The 22,763-nt window shown below is 32.9% G+C and overlaps 1 protein-coding gene across 1 annotated transcript in view; it reads left to right on the forward strand.

Annotated features, from left to right (window-relative positions):
• PCDH15 (protocadherin related 15) overlaps nt 1-22,763 on the forward strand; it is a 416,523-nt gene that overhangs the window by 280,244 nt on the left and 113,516 nt on the right. The window contains exons 18-19 of the mRNA XM_089897353.1: nt 6,078-6,218; nt 7,916-8,028. Of these exons, the coding sequence (XP_089753479.1) occupies nt 6,078-6,218; nt 7,916-8,028 (254 nt within the window). The remainder of the gene's footprint in view (nt 1-6,077; nt 6,219-7,915; nt 8,029-22,763) is intronic.

Genomic DNA, 22,763 nt, shown 5'->3' on the forward strand with positions numbered 1-22,763 from the left:
AGATGAATATGAGTAGGTATGGATAAGTATCTATGAACATATATTGGTGGGTAGTAAACTGAAAATTTGCCAACAATTTAGCCACATTCTGAGGTAAGTAAATTCTTAGAGGTCCTCTAAACCATATAGAAAATTACCTATGTAGCTATGATTCTTGCAATTACCAAACGTATACTCAGAAATCTCAGTCTTATTCAACATTAGTTTAACCCACTATGTAACTCTGATTTTACACCTTGTATAGTGTAGTTGGTGTAAGAAAACATCTATATGCTATTAATATAGATCTCATGAGGATTAATTTATTAGAAAAATCCAGAGGATTATGTCATTATTTTAAAGTATTGACGCAACAACAGAATGTATTAGATATAATTAGAAAAGTAACATAGACTAGAAGGACAGAGGCTAAGAAGTAGGAGAGAGAGAGTACATAATATTCAGGCAGTCCAGAAAGAAAGGGAAGGACTTTCCTAATGATACATGGTTTTATTTCTCCAAACCTTTTCTCAGGAACCTTTTTGAAAGACTATTTATTCTCCTTCAAACTTCTACTTGTTTGGAACTCTGTTTTCATAAGTTTTATTTTCATCTCTTTTGTGAAAGCTCTTCCCCAACAAAAGTCACTGATGTAATCTTTCTTTCTTCTTTGTTCTTAAAAAATATACATGGAGCCACTGCAAACAGGAACACAGGATATATACATTTTTAGCAGGGGGTTTTAGCAGGGGAGGTCGGGGGTTACACAGGCAGCCATGCCCATCATATCTGTATATGTGATCCCCCCAGAGTTGTTCATCCTGGCAGCCCAGCCCAGGATCCACATATACATGAGCACTGCTTGTATTATACGTATTTACTTAACAAATTCTTGTTGATCTCTTAAATAATGCCAAGCCAAAATTAGTATCTTCTCTAATGGAGCTCGCAGTCAAGGAACAGAGGTAGGCTACAAACCCACAGACAAGTAAATATGTAACATAAATTCACATAAGGATACATACTATAAAGAAAATAAAATAAGATTTGACTCAAAGTGGTTTATGGGTGGGTATAGGCAAAAGAGGTATCATTTGAGACCTGGATGCCAGAAGGAACTAGCCACATACAAGAGTATTGCAGGAAGAACAAACAGCAGATGGAAAAGTGCTGAGATAGGAGTGAGCTTGGTGTTTTATAAGGCCAATCCGGCTAAATTATTGTTAATGAATATCAGGAAGGAGGTGATATAAGATGAACTCCTCAACTAGGCTGTGAGTTTGTTCATCTGTGTGCTCTTAGGACTCAGCAGTGTCCATTTAATGTGTTGAATGAATAAACAAATAGATGAATGAATGAATGAATCCCACATATAATGAATTAACCTTTGTACTATAAAACATGAGTAAAATGATAAACGTTAGGGGATAAATAATCTATAAAATTTTCAATTGCCAATATTTTATACAATTTATACATCTCTCTTAAAAATATGCCATATATGAAATAAATGTATAATGATTTAGTTCTATAATTCTATTTTTTTAACTGAGTTAAATATTTTTTATCTAATGGCAAACAAAAAAGTCCTTTGGAATTTGTTCTAAATTGTGGTTAATTTCAATTAACCAAATTAAGGTTAGTTAACTTATTGACCTTAACTTGATGCCAAGTTAAGGTTTTCAGCACCCCTTGAATGATTAAGCTGCCAGTCATATCATGTTTCTGTTTTGAACATTTCCTTTAGGGAAACATATCCCTCTAAAAGTCAGTGTGTCACTTATTTGAAAATTCAGGGAAAGTATCAAAGAATATTTTGGTGAATGGAAGTTGACATTAAGAAGGATTCCTGTGCCAGCACCTCATTAATCTTTTAAAATTATGGTTATCTGAAGTAACGCTTGCTCCAATAATGAGGTCAGCTGGATTTATAGAAATATCTGTCAAAATGAGGAGGCTTCAAAAAAGCTGTCATGCTATGCTTCTCACATGTCCTCAGTTTCCATAAAAATTTAAAGAAGAAACTCATTGTACTTACCCATCAAAAGACTCCTAGAGGCATAATGATAGGAAACTATTTTTGCCACCACTGCCTGATGAGAATCTTTGCAGACAATTTCATCACTTTACCATTAAATTAATATTTATGTCTTGGTTAATTCTATCTTCATTTCTTGCCTTTGTTAATGCCTCTTCATAGTGGCTAGGTAAATAGAGCAAAATTCCAAAATAGCTTAAATAGTCTTTTTTTATGTGATATTACATGTATTATGGGATTACCTACTAATGTGTCATAAATTGTGTTGGATCGAAGTCCATTTTATAGTCTCCTTGTGAAATTTTACATGTCCTGAAGTGGCAAAATACATTTTACCACATGAGATTAAAATATCTGTACTAAGAAAGAGATGTGATTTAACCATTGAACTAAGGAATAAAACTAAATGGATTCCACTAGGTGGATATCAAAGTATTTTTTTCTTTGATGGTGACCTAAAACAATCAGGTAATTTGTTTTATTCTCTTGAATCCACAGTTTGAGTACATTTCCTAAACAACTATGGTAGGTTAAAAGGGCATGGAGAAAAGATATAAAAGCAAGAAAAGAATGCCTAGGATGATACAAAAACAATTAGAAATATCTATCCTAATAAAGCGAGGCTCAGGGGTAAAACATTGGTCTTCAAAACTATGAAGAATTTTATTCCCCTGAAAAAAAGAAAACACTATGTTCCATCACTGCCGAGGAAAAAATGAGGTTTGGTTTTAGCAAGTGTTTCAGAGAGGAAGAGCCTTTAGTGTCTGAAGATAGGAAGCTAACTAATGACCTCCCAGGATTTCTTTGGTCCTAAATAAAGACAAATAAATTTTGTTGATCAGAGTGCAGCACCAAGGAGTCATTTGCTCATCATTTATAAATTAAACCACAGCCTACTTTTAGTTTAGTATGAACTTTAAGAAAGCAATTTTTGTAAACTACTTTTAGTGTTGCTATTAGATTGATTTTGTGATAATTTGGAAATGCTATAGAAAAGGAGTCTATTGCCATAGTAATAAAAATTTTGAAGACTGACTTTTTTTTTGTAAAAATATAGCTCTTTTTTCACTATTGATGGTCCAAAATGTCCCTCTTAATACACTTATAAATACATATAGGTAAAGATACAATATAATCTATATACTATATTATCATAAATTGAAGTAGAAAGTAATGATTAAATATTTCATCTCAATTTTAAGTATGTTTTTATAGATTAGTTTACTTTAAAAAATAAATATGATTAACTAATGTATTCAACTGGAAGAAATATCAACTTACTGGAAATATGTAAGAGTAAAGAAAGATCACTCTATTTCTAGTACAATTTAAAATAAAAGACCAAATATTTCATAAATTTTTATTATCTAAATGGTAATTTGAATATTTATATGTCATCTCATAATTATCAACATGTATAATTTATAAGCTCAGTGGACTAGTTTTTAAAATATAATGAATGAATTTTGTACAGTATAATACTGTGATCATATCTATTAAATTTTTAACATGATCAGATATTAAATAATGTTTAGTAAATAGTAATGATAAATAATTTTAAGAGATAAAGCTTATGATGATTATTTTTTAAGTTGTGTCATACATCTGGATTGCACATTATTTTCCAGATTAAAGCCATAATAATTTTAATTTTTATGAATTTATAAAAACCATGCATTTGACCTGATTCATATTGTAAATGTCCCAGAGACAATGTTAGGCAAGTTAATTGAAGCTGTTTCCCAAAGCCAGTTACCTTCACCTATTACATAGCTTAATTATTTAACTGTAAAGGCAAGACTATCTTTTTAAAGACTTTGGAAAGAAAATTAGGAAGGGAGGGAAGGAAACAGGGAGGAAGAGGGAGAGGAAGGGGAAAATAGAGGGAGGAAGAGGAGGAGGGTGGGAGAAGAGAGGGAGGGTGGGAGGGAAAGAAAGAGGAAAAAACTTTTGAATATATTCAAAAGAACATCTAAATCAAGGTATTTAGTTGTATCGTGTTATATGAAATAGAATGTGGTGCCTTGATAACAAGGGTGATGGAAGAAACAATTAAAATGTCTTTTGCGGGCTAACAATGTCATCTCAGGGCCACTTTTTTTATGTGCTAGCAATCTGTAGAATAACAAATCAGAATGAAAAGCTTACTGATATAGCTAAATATAATGTACATGTTGTTATACATACAATCTTATCTGTAACAATCCTCCAGGAAGATTATAGGATGTTCTGGATAGCAAAGTGTTGTAGGCATCTACAAGATAACACTCCGCAACACCAAAACATTTTTCTCTTTTATCAGTTAAAGGTATAATTCCAAATGTATCATTAATACCTTGGCATTATTAAAGACAACATGCTAAGTGTAACTGACATATTCTAAGTTTCTTTAAGTTTCTTGATAACTGATTCATGATAGTCATAAAAATTTTAATACTGTACTACAGACTGAATGGGTATTGATGCCAGCAGAAACTGAAAATTTGTTCTTGAAATGGTTTTTGCTGTAGTTTTGCTCTAGTGACAAAAGAGCCAAAAATTTAAATTTAGGATTTATGAACAAATAAGAGGCATTTAAAGGCATGGAACTTGAGCAGAGGTAGAAAAGACAAAAGTGCCTGTGACAGAGCCTTGGGAAACTCCAAGAAGATTGGGAACAAGCAGTCTGACCCGGAGCCTCCAGATAGGAATAAGGAAAGGCAAAAGAGTGAAAAGAGTTACATAAAGTATTCAAGGAGGTAGTGATAAACTGAGGTGTCATGAATGAAAGGACTGGAGTTACAGATAATCATTAGGGAATTATAGAAGTCCTGAAGGCTAACTTATTTGTCCTATAGCCCAAATGTGACTCAGGAACAAACACGGAGCAACACGTTCCTTTCAAGGACAGTCATGAAGAAACTCAACAATACAGAGAACAATGTTCTCAGAACCATCCTTCCCCAAAGCATAATTAACCAGTTCAGGCTATGGGCGTAACATGGGGGTAATATCCTGCTTCTCTCACATCAGAGTAATGTCAAATAGAGGTGTTCTTCTCTAAAGAGTTTTGTGGTATAATATAGTGTCTGTTAGGGTTTGAGATCAAACTCAACCACATACTAACTCTGAGTCTGAGGTGTTTATTTTATTGTACTTCTAGGACTGACTTAAGAAATTTACAGACCTTAAGCACTTAAAAAGATTAGAGTGCCCACCCAAGTGTCACCTTGTATAATTAAAAATAAAACCAATCTTACCCCTAATATAAGTGAGGATGTTCAATAAATTTTGACTGTTCTCATTATAGTCTTTTTCAAAATTATCAAGTGTTAATTTTTCTTGAAAAATGAATTTTTTGCTTGCTATTCCCACTTACCTTGGTGTATATCTGGGACATTTCAACATTTTTAAACTCCCTATAAGCTTCAAGTTCATTAACTGAAAAATGTGTGGTAGACTATATATGTATCATTTTTAGTATGGTTCTCACACATAATAAGCTTTCAACAAATGTTAACTATCATTATTTTACTGTTATTACTATCAACATTAGTAGTAATGTTATCCTAAAGGATTGTTGTGAGAATTTATTTATTTAAGAAAAAACCTATCCTGGTAAAGCACAGAACAGATGGTAAATAATGTTTCCTTTACTTCCATACCCACTCCTCCACTTTACCTCAATCCTCCACACTTTATTTTCTCTGAGTATCACAGAGTTCAAATAAGTATAATAAAGAAAATAACTTATAATGGTCTCAGAATATAAAATATTAAACACCGTGTTCAAGGAAGAAGCTGAGATTCATATAATTAAATGTGGAAGGGAAGACACCCGAGGAAACCACTGATTTATTCTTTCACATAAATGATTTTAAATAACATGTAGTAAAGACAGTTCACTGATTCAGATTGTTATTCTAAAGAAATAAAGATTCTGCTACATTTTAAACCTGAAGGTATGAAAAGTTAAAATATGATTTTTCATTTTTAAAAGACTATTTATTTTACAAATCAATTTTATATTATCATTACCCTTTGTTTTCATTTTGTGAAATAATATATAATTTTATTTTAGGGATTACCTGCAAGTCGTGTGAGATATAGAGTAGATGATGTCCAGTTTCCTTATCCAGCCAGTATTTTTGATGTAGAAGAAGATTCTGGAATAGTAATGACTCGAGTTAATCTTAATGAAGAACCTACAACAATTTTTAAGGTCAGTGCAGTGTTTTCTCTTTGGTGTCTATTTGATGTTTAACTTTTGATTGAGAGTTTGGTTTAACACATAACCATACATCTTCCCATTTTCCTCCTTTGTAGTATTTTAAAATTACAAAACAATGCATTTTTTACTGCATAGACACTTAGAAAATACAGTTAAGTAAAAGGAAAAAAAAACACTTGATATTTCACATTTTGGAGATTAATATTTACCATTTTAATCTCTATCCTTATGATAACATTCCCTGCAAATAAAAGTATACAAATATATATTTTAAAATAACATGATTGTATGATTGTATTATTCATACTTCTCTTTAAAATTTAAATACTATTAATGCTATTATTTAAATGGTTGTGTGATGTTCTATTGTATAATATACTATTGGTTTTTTTTTGTCCAATATCCTGTTGTTGGATAATTAGTCATTTCCAATTTTTGTTATAACCACCTTTGCTGTCGTGAAACTCCTTGTGCAGATATTATTTGCCACTTGCTATTTTTTTTCCTCAAAGTAAGTACCTAGAGGCAATTGCTGGTTCAAGTTTATGTACTCTTGCTACGTTATACTTTTAGAAAATTTTAAATAATACTACCCTCCACTATTATCATAAATAATCCATTTTATTAAATGTTTGACTGTTTCCATTTTCTATAATTACTTAGAAAAAATTTTGTCCCTGGGAATAAAGCCTTTGACCGTACATTGGGGAAATACCGTCATCAGTTAACCTTGTGAATATCAGTGAGCACTCTGTCTCACTTAATTTCATCTCCATTTGAAATAATTGTTCTGTTTGTAAAGTATTAACCCAAAGGCAGATTGTGGCTCTCAGGATGACCCTTGGTTGTGGTTACATGATCTAGATTGAATTAGTTTAGATTGGTCACCTGCAGCTTCCAAATTTATATACAATCTAGAGAAACACATAGTTTTGAAACTTAACATTTCTTAAAATAAACATTAGAATTCTTCTTGACATAATAGAGGTTATCAAAGCAAATGATCAATTATAAAAGCTATTTACTAATAATATATAGAGATTACATCTTAAGACTAAAGCTTTTCTTTAGTTTGCATCATTTGAACATTTTCTATTCTACAGTATGAACTTCATTTTATATAATTTGTTTTTAAGAGAGTGTATATCAAAGTGTGTTAAACTATAAAGCTTTCCAGTTTTATCCTCCAGAGTGAAGTATTTCTGCCCTATAATCTTGCAGACAATTAATTCACTGGAAAAATTAATTTCTTTTTATAAGCAAGCTAATTAGCTTTTCCTATCCATGTGACTGAATTTAATGCTTTTGAAATAGGTGTTGGCAGTTATAAAGTTTCATGTTTTTACTGTAGGCACCAGTGGGATTGTGAAAGAGAAAAGTTTATAATTGGAGAGATGTAGTATCATATACCTGTTTTACCGGTAGTTTTTTTTTTTTTATCATAGAGTTATTAACTGAACTTCTTTGAGTTTCCTCACCTGGCAAATGGAAATAATAATATCTACCTGGTGGGATTGTTATGAATATCCTAGCACAGTCTCTGCTACCTGGTAGGCAATGAGGAAGTGATCACTGCTCCCCCTTTTGGAAACAGGCAGTCCAATAATTAAAAACATTCATAGAAAAATGATGCTTTTATTTTCTTCTTTTAAATCATCTTTAACTTGAATATTTTTTTACTTTTTAAGTTGGTGGTTGTTGCTTTTGATGATGGTGAGCCTGTGATGTCCAGCAGTGCCACTGTGAAAATTCTTGTCTTACATCCTGGAGAAATCCCACGCTTCACACAAGAGGAATACAGGTATTGATTCCTATCAGGTTTTGTAACATATGAAGGCTTTTATTTTGTTGTTTTTTTTTCTTTTGGTCTCTCAAAATTGACGTGATATGAATTTTCCAGTGAAGCAGGCTTCTAATTCTAGTTTAAGCTTTTTAAAATTAACATAACATTATATTTATTTTAAAAGTTAATATGGTTAAAATGACAATTCAGTGTAAAATATCAGTTTTAGTAATCCTTTGATGAATAATGGATCCTTTAAAAATACTTAAAGCTAGGTTTGAAAATGACAACATTGTGTTTGGGGGTTTAAATTGCAACTGATTAATGATCTCAGTGGTACGAAGTAGACATTTAGTTTCTTGTTACTGCCAGACACATTATGTCATTTATTTTTGAGGTGTATCTGAAATGATATTTCCTGTATAATCAGTGACAGAGAGAGAAAGAGAGAGAGTTTATGTTTATGTGTATAATATATATTATAGCTGTAAAGTTAGTATATATACCATCTTACGTTAGGCTGTCATAACAAAATTCAAGGACTAGGTGGTTTAAACAACAGACATTTATTTTCTCACAGCTCTGGAGGCTGGAAGTCCAAGATCAGGCTTTCAGCATGGTCGGGTTCTGGTGAGAGGTCTCTTCCTGACTTGCAGACTGCTGCCTTCTCGCTATAACCTGACACAAAGGAAAGTGAAAGAAAGCAAGCTCTCTGGTATCTTTTCTTATAAAGGCATTAATCCCAAGATAAGGGCTCCACTTTTATGACCTCATGTAAACCTAATTACCTCCCAAGGGTCCTATCTCCAAATACCATCCCATTGAGGGTTAGGGCCTCAAAATATGAATTTTAGGGAACACAGTTGGGTCCATAGTGTGTGTGTGTGTATGTTAGAAAGTGAAGAATTTATTGAAAAAATAATGAAACTAAAATCACTATATGTTCATGGTTGCTTCATTATTGGATGTAAATGAAAGAATGTTTTATAATGCTCTTCTGCAAATACAGTAGAATTTTCTTTCATGAGTTTTTAATCTCAATTAAGTTAAAACATTATGTACTTTTATTAGTATGTTAGGACCCTTTGGAGATAGTTTTCTCACAAACATTTGAAGGAGGCTCACTATATACTGTATTTTACTATTTACTTGTTCTGGACATAGCATTAAAAGGCAGCCAGTCATTACACTCCAGAGGCTCACAGCCATGGGTTGGAAACAAAGAACTATGTGAAAAATATAATACACTATAAAAACACAATAATAGAAGCTCAGAGTACTGAGGAAGCATGTCGGAGACACACTTACCTGTGTCTGAACATGATCAGCAAAGTTTTGAGCTGTTTCTTGAAGGAAAAGTAGAGTTGAGCCACTCCACAAAAATGTGGAAGAATGCTCCATGCCAAAGAATCAGAATATACAGAAGTATAAATAAGGGATATGGGAGAATGTATTGAATAACAGAATATTTTACTTCTATCTATCTAAAGAAAATTGGAAGTTAAACAATTACATTAATTGAGGCTCAAGAAAAATGAAGATTTCATATAATAGAACATTTTATCATATTCTACAGTTTGGATTTTATTCTTCTCATAATTTCAAAGAACAACCTAAGAATTTTAAGCTGAAGCAGTGACTAAGATACTGAGGGAAGAACTAGCTGATGCACCTGGCAACATCTCCCACATTAAACCAACAAGTTTTCACCTTTCATAAAAAGCTATCTTGACAATATTCAAGGACTAAATTAAATTATGCAATATCATTATAAGAAAATGCTATACAACACATATGTAAACCATTGAGATGTAAAATATATTTAAAACAATAAGAATTCTTGGTCAATCTGTGTTAAAGGTCATTTTCTTCCTTATGTCCATTACCTATTTTCTTTCCTTTTGTGTTGACTTGATAATCTGTGGACTCCAATTCTTTGCTGTGGGACATACAGTTTGCTGGATTTTTTTTTTTTTTTTTTTTTTGCGGTACGCAGGCCTCTCACTGTTGTGGCCTCTCCCGTTGCGGAGCACAGGCTCCAGACGTGCAGGCTCAGCGGCCATGGCTCACGGGCCCAGCTGCTCCGCGGCATGTGGGATATTCCCGGACCGGGGCACGAACCGGTGTCCCCTGCATCGGCAGGCGGACTCTCAATCACTGCGCCACCAGGGAAGCCCCAGTTTGTCATTTTAAAAACAGTATTTGTGAAGAATAGTTTTGTTCATGTTTGGTATTTTCTTTTTATATGTTCAACCAGTATCTGTGTCAAAATGCCTGCAGTGTTTCAAATTGCTGTGAAAGGCAACACAGTTTCCCTCTGTAAAAGAAAGAGAGAGAGAAACAAGAAGTAAGAGAAGGAGAAGAAAGAAGGAAGAAAGGGAGGAAGGGAGAAAGGTTGTTAACCTCATACGTCCCCTTCCCTCTCTTATTTTTCTTTCAAATTCATTTACTGCCTCAGCTGAATGCATAAAACTTCCAGAGACGCTAAGCAATCTTTTTAATGCTTGATTTTCAGGATGATGACTTGTGTTGGAATTAAAGAATGGCAGAATATGCCACCCGAAGATATGTCACTTTGGCATAGGTTTATTTTGAGCTGAAAGCACTTAAAAAAACAGTAGATGTTTCACTCCCCGTTAAAGAAACTCAAGATAATTCTATACAAACAGACCTTGATAAAATAATTTATATCTTCCTTTAGCCTCATCACATAGTTTAATTACGTTTCCACTATTGCCTCTCTTTGTTCATCCTAATATAAATGTATGTAGATTTCACCATTTCTTTGAGTCTTCATTTCTTTATGAGGACTCCCATGCCACATGAAACTTATATGAATGTGTATGCTTTCTCTTGTTAATCTGTTTTATGTTAGCTTAATACTTGGGCTCAGCCTAAAAAACCTAAGAAGCTAGAGATAAAATTTTATCTCCGCTATAGAATTGCTCCTGGTGGAAAAACTTCACCTTCACGTGATCAAATTTCAGGGACTCACAAAATGATAATGCAAGATTTCCAATCTTTGTACGGTGTGGGGAGGAGGACGCTTATAGTTTACAAATAGAAAGCAGTAATGCAAGATAGCTAGCATTGCAAGTTGAGGTATATTTGGTTTTTACGTCTTAGGAATGTCTTCATTCCAATATTGACTTTTGAATTCCTTAGGAAAAAATTAGTTTTCAACAAATAACTAAGTATTAAAGAGAGATCCTAAAGATAAAATGCTCATTTGTTTTAGAATTTTGAACCTGACCTCCCTCCCCTTGCCCAGTTATTTTTAGAATGGTCAGTCATGAAATCTTTAAACCTCAGGATAATAAGATTAGTTAGGGTAGATTGGGCTGCTGTAAAAAGAATCCCCTAAAGTTCAGTGATAAAAATACATGTGTTTTTGGCTCATGTGAGAGTCTGAAGTGAGTGTTTTAGGCTGGCAGTAGCTCTTCTTCTTACAGTTTCTCCATGTGGTCATTCAGGCACCCAGGCCAAGTTATGGTCTTCCATCTGTAACATTCTGTTTCAAAATAATACCAACTATTGCCATCTCAGTCCATAGAAAGGGAGCAGGGGCAGAAATCCACATCTAGGGATTTCCTAAATCAAGGGAGGTAGGAGTTGCAAACTTCACATCAGCTCACATCCCATCTTGAAAATCCATGCAAATGTTTATACATAGCCACAAAAGAGTGGAGAAATACTTCTGGCTAGGCAGCTATGTCCTAGTTCCACTTCTGTTATTGAGGAAAAAGGGGAAATGGTGTTTGTGGAGAACTAGCACATTTAACATGTAATTTTAGACAAATTATAGACTTTAATTGCAGTAAGTCATTTTAAAATCGCTTAGTTTCTATTAAGAATATATAATGTTGGGTACATGAACCAATGATGTAATAGTATAGAAACATTTTTATTTTTAAATATGTATTGGTGAAATAGATTACATTCTTCTTAAAATTGTAAAAGAATACTTTTTTTAAATTCAAAGCAAATCTCATATGAACATTTTTGGGTGTTTTAAATTATTCTAAATTATTTAAGCTTATCAAGTATTAATATTATATATTCCAAACCAAACCTTACTGGACTTCAAGCTAAAGTTAAATTATAATTTACTATTGTTGCTTTACTATTTGGTTACAATTAACTACTTTCTCCATTTTCCTAAGAAGTCTTATTGTCTTCATCACTAAAGTAAAGCAAAAAGAAAATGAAAAAGAAACCATTATGGCAGAGTGTGAATGAGAGTCATGAGCTGTAGACTAGCTTTGTGGAGATCATCAAAAAAACTTGAGAGATGGCATTTACTATTTGATGAAACTTTTTCCAATGTACTGGTTTTACCTAGACAGGGAAACAAAATTCATTATTCTTTTTATGGAATTAAAAACATTTACATGTTGAACTACTGGTAATAACTTGGTCGCTGGAGTATAACAATTACGTTTTCTAAAATTATAGAAGTAAAAATAGCAATAAGAAATTCATAAACATCATAGTAAACAGTTTAATATTTACTAAAGGAAAAACCTACTAGATTGACAGCTAAATTTTTTGTTTGTTTTTAAGCTATGTTATTTTTTTTTATTTTTTATTGAAGTATAGCTGATTTTAATTGTGTTAGTTTCAGGTGTACAGCAAAGTGATTCAGTTATATAATATATATGTATATATGTGTATATATGTAAATGTATATGTATACATTCTTTTTTAGATTCTTTTCCTTTATGGGTTATTACAAAATATTGAGTATAGTCCCTGTGCTATTCTGTAGATCCTTGTTGGCTATCTATTTTACATATAGTAGTGTGTATATGTTAATCCCAAACTCCTAATTTATCCCTCCCCACCCTTTTCCTCTTTGGTAACCATAAGTTTATTTTCTATGTCTGTGGGTCTGTTTCTGCTCTGTATATAAGTTCATTTGTATCATTTTTTTTAGATTTCACATATAAGTGATATCATAGGATATTTGTCTTTCTCTGCCCGGCTTACTTCACTTAATATGATAATCTCTAGGTCCCTCCATTTTGCTGCAAATGGCATTATTTCATTCTTTTTTTATGGCTGAGAAATATTCCGTTGTATATACGTGTACCACATCTTCTTTATCCATTCATCTGTTGATGGACACTTAGGTTGCTTCCATGTCTTGGCTATTGTAAATAGTGCTGCTATGAACATTGGGGTGCCTGTATCTTTTTGAATTATGGTTTTCTCTGGATATATGCCTAGGAGTGGGATTGTAGTATCATATGGTAGCTTTATTTTTGATGACATATACTTAGTAGGTTAGCTGATTAATGTAAAAGTGGAAATATAACAAAAAGTCAAACCCTTCTTTCACATACTTGTGTTATGCCTCTGTTTCCTATTCTTAATTTAAAAGTTCCTTACTTTCTGCTAATGGTTCTTTGAAAAAGAAATAAGGAAGATTCTTCAAAATTATTCAAGGATTTTATAGACCACACTATATTATTGAAATAATTTAACTTATCAAAATTAGAAGAGAAATTTCTCACATTATTTTCTTGTTTATAATTTATAATATGGAGATAATTTTTATGTGTTGGAAAAAATTTTGATTTTGTCTTTCCTCAAATCCTGTGAACTGAAGTTGTTTCTGGATGGTCTGACTTCAAATATTTTTTAAGGGTGGGAGGAATCTAAAAATGAGAATGCAATTTGCCCCATACCGATATATGTTTACTTTTATAATGGCCAGATTTACAGTTATTCTTAAGTAGGCACTAGATTCTCTTTGGTCCCTCACGCAATTGTTATACTTAAAACAGACTCATTCCGTTAATTTCATGACCTCTTCAAACCAATCTTTCTTTGAGTCATTGAATTAGGTTAAATGGAGGATCAAGACATCATCTATTTGTCATTAGATGAACATCCACTTTTTCCAGAAAACACTGAGTTCTTCTTAAAACTTTTGAAAAGTATGTAACTCTTCAGACTGTATATTTATTTTTATAATTGTAAATAAGCAATCATGTTGTGTGGAAGCATGCATACAATCAGAATTTTCAAAAGTGTAACAAATTTTCATTTTCCTGCATCATTCTTGTTTTATTTGATTCTTTCAGTTTCTCTTTTTGACAAAGATAGACATATCAATAATTTAAGTGTCTTAGAGTCTGCATGCCCCAAATCATCCTTCTTTATTCTCCCTCTCCTCCCTTTCCTTGAAATAATTTCTTAAAGAATTAATGGCATTTCTTTATCTTTGGTTGTCAAAGCAACACTTCCTTCTTAAAAATCATCTCCAGCTGGCTTCACTTCTTTTTTTTCTTTTTTTTGCGATGAATAAGTCCAAGTATTAGACCCTACCTTATACAAATAATCATAAATTTTGAGTTATTACCACTCAGGCAATTAAGAAGTTTCTCTCTATCCATATTCAATCTTATATCTTAATTTAAACCATTTTTCACAATTTGATTTTCATTGGAAGTAGAGAAAAATAGGTAATCTTACTCATAAAATTCTGTTCTCAAAGTCATACCATGTAATGGATGAAATAGACCATAAAGACCATTTATTCAGCCTAATAATACGTGATTTCTCCAATGTCCTTGCCACAAAGTTGACTACGCTTTTTTAAAAACCTTACAGTTGTGAGAAACTCACCCCTTCAATCTTTGGATAGCTGTGAATATTGGGAAATCATTCCTCATGCTTAGGTTATTATTGGTACATTTACTCTTCTAAATTATTTTATATGCATTTTTCTCTGAGCCTTCATCAATTTTAGCATTTACTCATTTTAAGTAGTGTAAATGTAGGGGAGGAAAAATAACTTTTCTTGTACCCTTCAGATTTATTAACTGAGATCCCTGTCGTAAAAGACAGATTAATAAGAGAAAGACAAAACAAGTTTATTAACATGTATCTCTCATGTATACATGTGAGATACACAGGGTGATGAGTAACACAAATAGGTGGCTTCAGAATACAGGATTAAATACCATCTTAATGGGAAATGGGGAGGAAGGATGTAGGCCTCTTGGAAGAGAGTAAATAATAATTTTAAGAAAGATGAATTGGTCCCTGGAATAGATGGAAAGTATGATAGTTTGGGAGAAAGTTTGCCTGGCTGTGCTATCCACTTCTAGTCTCCTCTCCTGTGAAAAGAGTCAGTCTTTACTGGTCGATGAAACTCCTGGAAAGAGAATCCATGATGACTAAGTTCCTTTTGGAGGATTTGTCTTTAGGTAGATAAGGGAACTCAGAGAAAGCCTCTCCCTGCATTTGCTGTTTTCTAAGTACCTACTGCTCAAAATAATCCATATACCAAAGCAGCTTATTTTGGGTGTGGGGTGACATATTTTGCTACCCTTTAATTGAAACTGAGCTAAACTTCTTACTTAAGACAGGTGTGACAAATAATACTCTCCTATTAATAATGAGCAGGTATCTTGATAAGGGTTGTGCTTATTGGGAAAGAGAAATCTGCATACCTGGTAATATCTGCCATTAATATGGAACAGATAAAGTGATAGTAGCCATGAAGTTGCCGAATTGAAAGAATATTAATTCCAATTTCTCATACTGGTTTAATACATCCATATGGCAAACTCTTCTACATTGTTATAATATTTAATAATGGTTAACTATCACAATCAAGGCTTTCTTTTTTGTCTCCACATAAATTAATACATATTAAGGCTATTCAATTTATTCATCTTCATTTTAATATATCAATATGTATTAATACTTATTTTAATATATATTACAGTTCTATATTAATATCTTTTAAAGTTTTTCATCTTTATTTTCCTAGAAATTTTTTTCTAAATGTTGAATATTTTGTATTTAATTTATATCTTTCAAAATACTAATACTCCTTTTGAATTTAATCCCCTAAGGTACTGTATTAGTTCATGTTCATCCTCTGATAATTAGACATCAAGATGAGATTTAACAAGCAAGTATTTTATTAGGGGAAATACCTATGGGAGAGAAATGAGGAGAAAGCAGGGTAAGGCTAGGAGAACTTTAAAGCACATGCATTCTGACCCCAAGTGAAGAACAGGGAGAAAAGCTCATATGTAAACATCCTAGCCTACTGTGTCATTTGAGTGACTAATGTGTCATTTCAGTAAGTTTCTGCATGATGATTGGGGAGTCAAACCATGGTCTGATGTCAGAGATATATCCTGTGTTTCCCAGGAAGGGACCTACCTTAGCATCTCCGCTTTTCTTAATCACTCTGAAAGCAGTCCCTAGGAACATGACCTTCATATAAACACAGAAATATACTTCAGAGCACAGCAACTGGAACCTTGGTCAAGCATACTTCCAATAGTTGGAGATCTGAGAGGCACACTCTCATTGCTGCCTCATGTCTTCATATCGAATAAGAGGTTTTCAGTCAATTATCTACATCGATCTTCTGGAAAATAGTTACACTCTCATAGTCAGAAAATACATTTTATATATCTTTCATTTAATCCAGACAGAAATATCAAAATCCCAATAGTAGTTCAAACACATAATATTACTTGAGAATAGATTGACTCCTGTAGGTCAAGTGAGTTATCATTCAGAAGCATGACATTTGGCCTTCATCTCAAGGTGATGGACTAAGACTTAAACACACTGGGATTCACTAGTCATGAGTTTTAGAGGTAAATACCATGGAAAGGTCAATGTGTCTGGAACAGACCATAGAGTCTAAATGTGAATATTGATTTTGAGTGGGAAATGCAGTATCTTTATACAATTTATCAAAAATTTTACTAAAGATAATTATTTACAAATTTTCTAAACAAATATGTTACCAATATAGGATACCTTGGTATTTATTTAAAATGGAAGTGTATCAACATTGATTATTAAACTTTGCATGATTTAATGCCACATTTATGTTAATTTTTAAGGATTCATGTATTTTAATATGTAATTCCCATAAACATAGAAACTCAAAATTTATATTTGTATATATAGAAAAGAGAAGGGGCAAATATTCGTAAGGTATTTTTATTACCCTCTGGAACAAGTTGTTATTTTTCTCTTAGAAAGATATCGTAAGTCATTTTCAATTTCTAGTATTACTTAAATTTAATATATCAAATCCAAAATAAGAATAACATACATATACATATTTTGACTTTTTAAAAAATTCAGATACACTTGAATGAAGAAAATAATCTTGTCAGTTTTCCTGTTAAAGTAAAAATTTGATACTTTGCTGATTAATGTGCATTAATCTTGTAACAAATGACAATGCAAAAATTTTGTACACTTTATATTCAAAATAAATTTCTCAAATGGTTTTATACTGAAGAATAAAAATAGAGTAGACTTTATAAAGAACTCTAAAAGATAAACGGTTTACCTTCTGATGTACAAAAACAGAAAAAGCATAATTTAAAATCCAGAAATCCATTTTTATATACTATGAAAAATGGAAACAGTGTTATCACAATGGCCAAGGAAATGATGAGTGAGCAGTTCTAGTTAACATTTCATTATTCAAGAGAATTAAAATTACCTAATGTTGAGGAACATTGCCATTATTCTTATATAAACCATACAAGTTTGGATTCAGGAATTTTGAGAAAAGATTTTTAATCAATAAGTACAGTAGTTTAGGAGGAATTATTGGTCTTGCTTTCGAAGAATGAAAAAGAAAAAGAAAGCTATGTGAAAACTAGAAGTATAAAATAAACCCATATGCAGAGAGCATCACTTGATTGCTAAAGTTGTTTTCTATTTTAATTTAGATTTATTGTTCAATGTAAGATCTGACTTTACTTGAAGATAACCTTTCCTGTCTTTTTTTGGCACTACTAAAATATTGCCTCAAAAATAATAGATTTTGCCTCTTTCACTATTGAGTGACTGACAATCCTTCATTTCAGCTTTCATAGGCTTTCTCTGTATCCACATGGAATTTAATTTCTCCTTCACATGTTCAAGGTTATGTATAGTTTTTGACATTTGCTCACAGAGCAGAGTGAAGCAAGTCGTCCAACAACAAAGGACTCAAGTTCTAACAGTTCATTTTAAATCCACTGTTTAGAATTTAAAACAAATTTTTCCATACAAAGAGTTACTATAGATTCTGTTCTTTCATTGCATTCTCTCTATGAGAAATTTTGGTTCAAGTACAACATATAGTACATTACTTTTATTTTGTTAATAGTTAATGTAAACTTTTTTTTTGAGGAAAAATAACTTAATAGTGTCCTAAGGTTTAAATCCTGGCTGCACCTTTTATCAGCTGTTGCTTGAATTTGGGCAAGTTACCTAAGCTCCCTGAGGCCACCTTCCCTAGGGATCTGATACTTACTTTATATACAAGAGAAAGGACTTTGTAAAGTGCTAGGCACAGAAAACATGCTTAAGAAAGTAGTTGTGATATTCTTATTTAATAGGCTTATGCCAGGTGTTGGTCATGCAAAGATTTTTTTTAAATGTAGTTTTTGTTTTCAAGGAGTTTATACAGAGGAAGGAAAGAAGCAATCCTAATTGCCTGACTTCTGGCTGCCCCCATGTGATGAGATGAAAAGCCTCTGTTTCTGTGTTTGGAAGAATAGCACACATTTACCATATTTTCAAAACAAGAGAAGTGGGAATAAATAATTGCCTAAAAGCAAATAAAGATATGAGGAAGAAAAAGTAGATACTAAGCAAAACAAAATGTCACAAGTTAATTTCTCTACCCTCATTGGTTAAGAGATCTTCAGCAGTTTTTGATTTTAAAATATTCTAGGGAAATATCACTCTAGTTGCAAGGTGGGGAATGAATTTCTATGAAATTTGAATGTTAGTTTAAATAATAATGCCTTGAATATATATGTGATGGTTAAAGATATATGGTTCTAATTACCAAATGTGGATTGTTATTCTTTATATCATCTTCTAATCATCTTCATAAACAAAATAGCTCCTTCAATGATAGTCATGTAGAGGGATATTCCCACACTTTAGAGTCAAGTTCCTGATGTCCAGGATGAACAGGGCCCCTTACAGAATTGTTTGTGAAGCGTATTTCTATCTCACTGATGCTATATTTTACTTGTCTTTTTACCAAAGTTCTCAGAATGTTCTGTGAGCAGTGAATTTCAGTTCAGGGTAGGATGAAAAAGATGAAGCAGGAAAACTAGTTATTTTTCCTTAAATTTTACTAATTCATCCAGCATCTTTGTCCACTAACTTATTTAACAATTTAAAAAAATATAGGCACAGGGCTTCCCTGGTGGCGCAGTGGTTAAGAATCTGCCTGCCAATGCAGGGGACACGGGTTTGAGCCCTGGTCCAGGACGATCCCACATGCCGCAGAGCAACTAAGCCCGTGAGTCACAGCTACTGAGCCTTCGTGCTGCAACTACTGAGCCTGTGTGCTGCAACTACTGAGCCCGCGTGCCTAGAGCCCGTGCTCCGCAACAAGAGAAGCCACTGCAAAGAGAAGCCTGCACGCCTCAATGAAGAGTAGCCCCCGCTCGCCGCAACGAAGACCCAAAGCAGCCAAAAATAAATATAAATTAATTTTTAAAAATATATATAGGCACGATGCTATGTACAGAGTATAAAATAGAGCAGTTAATAGGGAACACATGGTCTCTCTAAAGTGTTTAATTCATAAGAGAAGACAAACATTGAAAATGTTTACAAATGAGGTAAAATGGCTGCTATATTCAAGTGGCATTAGTTCCTTTCCTCATCCTGTCAATGAATATTTATTGAATACATAACTGCACTAGAAATAATAACACTGAACAAAATATACATGGTTCCTACCCTCAGAGATCTTATAATATATGTAGTAGATAGAAATTAATCAAATGATCATAAGAAACAGATAATTACAAACTTATGTGATATCAAAGAAAGGAAAAGAAAAGAACAGAAAAAAAAGTGCTTTATGAGCACTTATAACAAAGCACACAACAGCAGCAGTGGGGGATATTAAAGCAAATTTGAGGAAAACAGGAGTTGAGATGTCAATAAGTAGTAATTAGACTTGTAGGTGAAGGAATATAGTGGACTCAGGAATTGGAAGGAAATTGATTGCATAAAAATCCTAAATTGGAAAGGAGAAGACACATTCCAAGATTTAAAGAAAGGTTGAGGAAGAGAGAATGAACGTAAACTACTGTAAGATGAGTCAGAAATTTGGGGCATATTAGAGATTTGAGTTTTATTCTTTGAGCACTGGGAAGCCATTGAAATATGGTAAGCATGTAGTGGGCTAAGAAAGCTCAGATCGATAGTGATGTAAGTACATGTGAACTTTAGAAAGATGACAGACCACTCTGTGGAAGTCAGACAGGAAAGTAGTCAAAATGGATGAATATGGACTGGTCAAAAAAAACTATAGTATTTGAAGCAAAGAACAATGACAGCTGGCCTAGAGTAGGATGTTGGCGGCGAAGGAAAATTGGTGAGACCTAAAAGAAAACCTCCTAGACAAAGCAATGTTAAAGTGGAAACCTAAAGAAGTGCCCTAAAGAACTTGTCAGGGGAAGATTGTGCTAGGAAGAGAGAGCAGCATATATAACAGCCCAGAGAGAGGAGAATTGTAAAATGTTCTAAGAATTCAAAGCCTAGGATAGACCACAGAAATCTCTGGGAGAGAGTAGTTGGTGATGAGAAGGGAGACATAAGTAGAGTCAGATTTTGAGGGTATTTATGAGCCATATTAAAGGCATTGTTCATTTTCAAGGAGAAATTTGAGGACACTGAAGGAATTATCTCTAATTTTAATCCATCACACCATGCCAGTGTTCTCCTATCTTCCTCAGCAAAAAGTGGAAAAACAGATTAGAAGAGTAAAATATTTTATGCAAATATTTAATGAGGTAAATGCCACATTTTGAATGATGATATAAAAACAGTAGCATTTTAAAAAATGTATTCAAAATGTCACACATTATTTCTAATTTTATAACATTTACATCTCAAACTAAAAAATTATTCCAGGATTAAGGGGTTTTACATGAATATTTTATTTCTTTATTTTCATTTCTCAGTGTGTCAAGTAGGCATTATAGAAAAAAAGAGGGAAAAATCAAATTGCCAATCAGACATAGTAAGCATAATGAATCTGTTTTTGGTAAATGGACATTTAAAATCTTTATCTAATGGATTCTAAATAATAAATTACCATATTTAAAGGGAAAGGGTTGTTTATTAAACAACCTCTTGTTTGTTAAAACAACCTCTCAGGCTTTTCAAAGTTTAATAACTAGGGGATGCTGTATGGATAAAAGAACTGGGTAGGGGATATCTAGCTATAAATTTTTTTCCAGTTTTTTTTTTTTTTTTTGCTGTATGCGGGCCTCTCACTGTTGTGGCCTCTCCCGTTGCGGAGCACAGGCTCCGGACGCGCAGGCTCAGCGGCCATGGCTCACAGGCCCAGCCGCTCCGCGGCATGTGGGGTGTTTCCGGACCGGGGCACGAACCCGCGTCCCCTGCATCGGCAAGCGGACTCTCAACCACTGTGCCACCAGGGAAGCCCCTTTCCAGTTTTATTGACATATAATTGACATGCACTATTGTATTCATTTAAAGTGCACAACATAATAACTTTATATATGCATGTATTACAAAATAACTACTACAATAAGTTTAACATTCATCACCTCATATAGTTACAATTTTTTTTTCTTATGATGAGGACTTTTAAGATCTACTCTTTTAGCAACTTTCAAACATACAATATAGTACTTTTCACTGTAGTTGCCATGCTGTACCTTCATTCCCAGAACTTACTTGTGTTATAACTGGAAGCTTGTACCTTTTGACCACCTTCACCCAGTTCCCTCACCCCCCACCTCCCACTTCTGGCAGCCACCAATCTGTTCCCTGTTTCTGTGAGTTTTTTTTTTTTTTTTAAGTTTCCACATATAAGTGAGATCATACAGTATTTGTCTTTTTCTGATTTATTCCACTTAGCATAATGCCCTCAGGGTCCATCCATGTTGTCACAAATGGCAGGATCCCCTTCTTTTTTATGACTGAGTAATACTTCACATATTTACATATATATATAAAATATATATCATAATAAAAACTAAATCTAGAATTAATGTATTAATTACAACTTCTTTAGCAAAAACTTGAAAATGAAATACCCCCACTTCCTAAAATAATGTTGAATTTATCTGTCTTAAGGTATTGAATACTTAATCCATCTTAAGATATATATCCTCCTACCTAGATAGCATGATTGTAAATATTTACTGTCTTTCTAGGGTATGAATAACACTTAATGAAAAATGATTTATCTCTTTCTTTCTTAGAAATTCTAGCAGAATTTGAACATCTATTTTTATTATGCTATTTTTGAGGTAGTACATTCATTCAGCTGTTAAAAGTAGAATTGAATTGAAATATTAAATGCTCTACCAGAGTATCTATTTTTCTTTTTTGATGTTATGTGTATGACTACACTAATATATTTCAAGATTCTATGGTGATTCATTAGGTAAGAAATAGTTTCTTACCTAATGGCATAGAGTCTAGTGGAATCAATAGAAAACAACAAATAAAAGCATTAGAGAGCCTGTTTCAGAAGATTACTGTCAGACGCCCTTCAAAAAGTCCAAATGTACAGATTCATCTATAAAGGAGAAAATAAACACTCTTTTTTTTTAACATCTTTATTGAGGTATAATTGCTTTACATGGTTGTGTTAGTTGCTGCTGTATAACAAAGTGAATCAGTTATATGTATACATATATCCCCATATCTCCTCCCTCTTGCGTCCCCCTCCCACCCTCCCTATCCCACCCCTCTAG

This window comes from Delphinapterus leucas, chromosome 16 (genome assembly GCF_059928025.1).
Source record: "Delphinapterus leucas isolate spDelLeu-1000000601 "Yukka" chromosome 16, BTC_Dleu_Yukka2, whole genome shotgun sequence".
In the NCBI taxonomy this organism is placed as follows: domain Eukaryota; kingdom Metazoa; phylum Chordata; class Mammalia; order Artiodactyla; family Monodontidae; genus Delphinapterus; species Delphinapterus leucas.